This window comes from Limulus polyphemus, unplaced genomic scaffold (genome assembly GCF_000517525.1).
Source record: "Limulus polyphemus unplaced genomic scaffold, Limulus_polyphemus-2.1.2 Scaffold5296, whole genome shotgun sequence".
Taxonomy (NCBI): domain Eukaryota; kingdom Metazoa; phylum Arthropoda; class Merostomata; order Xiphosura; family Limulidae; genus Limulus; species Limulus polyphemus.
This window is the reverse complement of record NW_013670906.1, coordinates 10,273-16,573: the sequence shown is the minus strand read 5'-3', so window position 1 is coordinate 16,573 and position 6,301 is coordinate 10,273. Positions and strand designations below refer to the sequence as shown.

General features: G+C 34.0%; 1 protein-coding gene across 1 annotated transcript in view; it reads left to right on the top strand.

The window, feature by feature from the left end:
- The window catches only part of LOC106472395 (quinone oxidoreductase-like protein 1), a 58,523-nt gene that overhangs the window by 47,160 nt on the left and 5,062 nt on the right, over positions 1-6,301 (top strand). Inside the window, exon 6 of the mRNA XM_013933038.2 lies at positions 5,746-6,075. Within this exon, the coding sequence (XP_013788492.1) occupies positions 5,746-6,075 (330 nt within the window). The remainder of the gene's footprint in view (positions 1-5,745; positions 6,076-6,301) is intronic.

Below are 6,301 nucleotides of genomic sequence, written 5' to 3'. Positions count from 1 at the left end.
TATAAAGAAGTAAAAATTAAGGAGTTTTTACTGAAAGTTTCTGATAAATATTTTTAGTTTTTAATAAGGTCGTTTAAACAACTTGGCACTATTTTTATGCAGCTGAATGCCTTATTGCATATAAAGGCTTGTGTAAAGTCTGAAAACTTGATAGTAACAGTGGATTTAATGGGTGGTAGTTGGGAGTTATACTAGTTAGTTTACATAACTTGGTTGGGCTTTTATAGCTCTATACTAGTATAATTTATCTACTGTATTACTAATTAAGTGAAATTAGTACTTCACTACTATAATAGGGGCTGGAATGTGAACCTAAGGAGGTAAGTTTATTTTTACCATCAAGTGGTAGTATCTTATTTGTTTTTACTTTTTATTTATTTTTCTACTTTTACTTTGGAGAGCAGTCACCTTCTCACAACTGTCTGCAGGCAGTGAAGGGTGATATAGATGTGGGACGTTGTGAGCTTGAGCACCCACACCTCACTCTCCTAATTTGTACTTCTTTTGATTTTTATTAATTTCTTCATGTGAGAATGGCGAACGGAGGTTAAGACTGGTAGACAATGTATCCCTACTGCAATGTGGGTCCTACTTCACTTCCAAAATCCAGGGCACGTTTTATATCCCACATTATAGCCTGTACCCTGGTGATCCTTTTAATTTATGCAGCATCTTTAATTCAATTTAGTTTTTTTGTTTGGGCTTGTTTCTGTTCACTTACATATATATATAGCATTTCTATATACTAGTCAAAGTGATTTCCAAGTTAAGATTAAAAATTATTTTCTTTGTCTCAGAAATCTCCAAAACCTCTTAAACAAACTTCCAACTTTCTTCAGTAAAACTTTATATTTTATTTTTATACAACATTGTTCAATTTGATTGACCTCACAACACCAAAATTAAAATCGATATAAATCTAAGTTACCCATTTTTTTTTCTAAATTGATTTCAAATTGTACTATGAAACTATATTTATTTATCCTAAATAGCTTTAAACTTGTAACACTATACATCTATATTTATATACTATTACAGTATGGATTATTAGCTCTGTTTTTATGCTACATTTATTGGTTTATCATGAAATTAACGTAGTTTAATTAAATTTTGAATGTAACTTACTAAAACTTTGGGACATGCACAGAAAAAGATCCCTATGGAGAGAGGGATAATGTTTCAATTTGAATATGGCTAGAAGACCTGACCTGTTAGCACTAGTGTGAGTACCACCTTAGTGCTCTCATGTCTTTGTGTTATGCAAAGTCTGGAGAATCTTGAATCTAAAAGTACCAGGGATCACTAGCCATAACATAGGCTGAGAACTAGTGTTTCATGGTTGATAGAAATGGTAACACGCACTTTCCTACATTTGTAACTGTTTGTGCAAATGCATTAGGTTGTGTGCATTCATGCATCATTTTTCAAGCTGAGCTGGTTGTGCTTTACCATAAGACATGACAAGGAGTGCTCATGCTAGACATGGGTCCTTCGGTTGCTCTTCCTGGAGCTCCCAAGATATCCATCTGCTATGAAATCTCCTACTGTATGGTTTGTGATTGCTGTGGAAAAAATGGTTTCAACTTGCATAGGGTATCCAGGGTTTGGCTATTCAGCAAACAGAAAATGTCTTCCCATATGATGAGAAAATCTGTTGCCATTTGAAGACTTGGGTGATATTGTCATTAAATCATACTTCTGAAACAGTGTTATTCACTTGCTATCATCCCTTACATATTTTAAAGTTCATTATTTCAGCAATGCATGGTCCATTCCAACAGTGAACTTTTACCAAGACAACATTTGCTAGCAATTTTTTATGCACCATACAGTATTTATATTCCAGAGCTATAAGCATATGATTAGCATACACAATTGCACTTTCTACTTTGTCCTGCAACTGCAATAACACTATTATTATACTATCATTGGCATTGGTATCCAATAAGATTCTACAGTCTTGCCATGGGTACACCAACACTGGGGCTTCTACTACAGCTTGCTACAGGGACTGGAATTGTTTCTACCACTCCTTACTCCATATGAAATGTGTATCAACTTTAGTGAGAGCAAATAATGATGTGGCAATCACAGAGAATGACATGATAGTAGGAAATGAAACCTAGAAAACTGTGGACTTCTTGCATTGTTACAGGTTGAGGCCAATTCTGTACCGTTATTATTTTAACAGGATCTCTGGAGATTACATTTCTACGTACAGTATGACTGACAAATTCTACTTTCTTGCACATGAATGCAAATTTTCTTGGTTTCAGTTTCAAGCCTGCCTTTTTTGTCCATTGGAATATTACCATTTTCAAGTTCTCAGCCCTAGAGTCAAAAGTACAGCCAAGTACCAAGATATCATCAACATTGATCAGACACTTCTCTTATTGCAGCATTTTCAGTGTATGTTCCATTAACCTCTCAAAGTAACAGGTACATTACATACGACTAATGATATGACTTGAAACTCATATAAATCATCTCTCATACTTAAAGCAGTCACAAGTGTGCCTTTGTTGTCCAGTTTTACTTGTCAGTATCTGGATGCCAGACCTAACATATTTAATCACCATGCCCCTTTCAGTGTAACCATACATTCATTGATTTGCTCTAGTGAAAGGTATCTTTGGAAGTTACCTTGTTGACCCATCTAATATCAAAGTAGAACCTGGACATACCTTCTTTCTTCCTGATGATCACTACTGGAGATTACCAAGCACTCTGAAGGTTGCATGATTTATTCCTTTAACATCTACTGTACTTCTGCATTGGCTACATCATTAGTGCCCCATAGAAGCCTGTGTGGCAGTTGTTTAATCATCTGTAGGTATCTTCCCTTCTTGCACCTATGTTGCTACAGAAACTTCCTCAGTAAGGGGAGGATATTTCTCACACCCAGATGGTGCCTTATCACTTCACTAGGCTAGCTCTTTCACAAACTTGTCAAAGAAGATATCCTCTGCCAAAGCCATTATAGAGTAATCCTTGCCATGTAAATGGCATACAGCATCTGCATAAATGGTCAAACTCTCTGTGTTATCTTTCTTCTGAGTCTTGAATTTGGGCCAACAGGTTGCTCCATTTGCCACTAAATCAAACCTTTGATGCAACTTGGCAACAACTGTCTTGCAGTCCCAAAGTTGCACCTCTTTCAAATGGTCGATGGAGTCAAGGATCAGGCCATCTAGATTAGAGATCACATGTTTTGCAGTATGTTCTGGAGATCAGCCTTTCCAAACAGTTACTTTCCTGAAATTCTTCAGGAAGTGGTTCAACTCTTTTGTTTCACTGCATCCTCGAATATTGGGTAGTGATCTCACTCATGTGACCCATGGCTGTGGCTAGAACCTTTCCTTCACAAGCTTTTGCCTATCACTTTACTGAGATATTCTTGACATCATGGTTGGCATGCTCAAAGCCTTTGACTCTGCTGCAAGTAGTTGATCCCTGGTTCAGTGTGGCAGAGTAACTAGTTGTCATTGGAAACTCATCCTTTGACTCTGTGTGACCCTAGTCCTTCATAATCTATGGTTGTCTCAGCTGTATACTTTCCAGCTTAGAGAAACTCACCACTACCTCATGGTTCACCTACTTCACCATTTGGTACCCCCTGTCCCATTTACTGGTGAGATAGCTGCTGTTGATGAAATTTACCCTCCAGTGGAACCTTCATTCTCTCTCAGTATTCTATGGTGGCATTGACCACAGTTGGAGCTGAAATTATTTGGCTGTTGAAGGTATCATTTATCATGCTATATCTTATATGTAAAAGCATCTTTTTTAGTCCTTTTTTTGTTGTAGAAATTATGTACCTGCTAGGGCCAAGTCCCTGTAAGATTTCCTTAGTTTCAAATTACTACTGTAATTACTATCAAAAGGACAGTTCACAAGACTGAGATGCTTATGCTCTGAGGACAAATGCCTTCTCTGCAAAATTGCTAAAATGGTTAGATTTTTTTGAACAATGTAACTACTCACTTAACATTATCAAAAAAAGCCTACAATCATATAATGCATTGCATCACATACCATCTCATCAAAAAGTTAGTAGTAAATAATGTACTGAAAAATTCTAATATACTTAAGACTGACCCCACTATTGCTGACATTTTCTCTACACTTCCTTTAATATGTTTTAGGTCTAATCCAAATGTTAAACTCGAAACTACAAGACAACATTTCCTCATCAATGTAGTAGAAAAATGTATTGTACCTGTCCATACATTTCAAGCAACACTATAATAACTGGCCCTAGTCCATATTCCATGTTAGGGGACATTACACCTGCATATCAGAATTTGTAATTTACTGTATCCAGTGCAACAAGTGTTATAATTTAAATATCAGAGAAACTGCACACTGACTTGGTAATAGTTTTGGGAAGCATTTCAGATCTGTAAAAGAAGGTTCCACTCACCTTATAGTTCCTAGGAACTTCAGTTTTCCTAGTCATCATAAACACACCACTCAACAAATTAGAGTGAGAATCCCTAGAACATCACCTCATCTTCCAATTCAACACTAGGTGTCCTTATGAAATTAATGAAAGATTTACTTTCAAGTAATTAAAAAAAATCAATAAAACATTTTCTTTAGATGTGTTTTACTTGCCATTTTCTTCCTACTTTTCACCCTTACTTTGGTTAAAGCCTTTCCCTTCTTAGAAATAATATTTTTTTTTATTACTTCATATATTCATTTATTTTCAGTTGATCTAAACTACAAGTTTTCCATTTTCTTGGTAGTTTTAATATTGTTTATGAAAAAAGCTTAACAGTTTTCTTAAAACAAGCATTTTTTTAATGTGTTCCACCTATAATGTGTATAATTAGAACCTCAGTATGTTTTAATCCTTTAGTGATTCTTTCTTAGCCTAATTTCTTTGTAACTTGGTATTTATTGCCAAATATAGGGCATCTTCTCGAAACATTGCACAAAATAAAACTAAATAAAATTTGTTTTTTATTTAGACTTGTTAATTTATCCTTTATTACTTTTTACAAAAGTAATTCCTTCAACAAGCAGGAAAACAAAATTAATTTATTATCTTTGAGTAGTGTGCAAAAAATAAAAAATGTGAACAAGTAGAAAACTACTTATACATTTATCTTAAAGTAGCATGCAAAACAAAATAAAAAACATGATATAGTTGGATTTTGTGATTGCTTGACAAGCTTTTGGAAAATAGTTGACTAAATGTTTCTGTTAGTTTTGCTTTCTAGGTAATTTCAGAAGGTGAAATCAAACAAAATCTTTTAAAACTTAATGTTTTTTGGCACCCTTAAGAAAATCATGAGATACCAGACTGGAAAGGATGCTACTTATCCCTTCAAAAAATTTCACTTTATAATGATCTTTTTGTCCATGTTTTCATGTAGCTTTAATTCTAGGCTTATTTTGGAAAGCATGACACATGACTCTGAAGGGAAATTGTAAAATATTAGTATAGCCTTAGAGTTTGTGTTGTATCGCTATATGTAATGTGTAGATGAATTCTAAGTCTTCATTAGAACCAAAAGACAATGAAAAATTGTTAAAATCGTAATATTATTTTAAATTGTGTTTCATATATCCTTTTGTTCTGTGTTATACTAATATCACAGTTTCATGTTAAATTTTTATCTGACTGTCTCACTCTTATTATACTCAACATGCTAAAAATATATTTTTTTATTATTTACTTACTTAAATATATTTTTAAGAACATTATTATCAGTTTCCTATTCTTTTATATAACAGGTTCTTACCACTACAAGTAGCAGTGATGAAAAACTCTACCTTGAAGGTTTGGAAGACAAGTTGGCTCTGATTATAGATCTCACTAAACGTTCTACCAGGATTGGTCGGTATAATAATAGCAACTCTGGAATTATTCTCTCAGCATGTATGGAGGAATCTAGTGGATTGGGTGTAGACATAATTATTGACAATGGAGTAACCATGTTTTCTGATGACAAAAATCGAAAGATAGCAAACGAATTTTACACCCATCCAGTACCCAGTAAGCGAGAGATATTATCTGCCTTAGCTGTGGGAGGACGCTGGGTTACTTGTAAGGATGATCTCCAGGTAAGTTTATTTAGTTGTCATACAAGCTTTATCATTAAATTCATACTAAGCCAATACTTATAAGATTTATCAACTTTAATTAATTTACTAAAGGAAACAAGTACATTATGTTTTATTATTATAGTACTTAATTGGTATGGCAGTTTGATACTTTGTGAATCTATTTACTAGATGTTTTACATTATTCTTCTATGAAAACATATGATTATATATATATATATATATA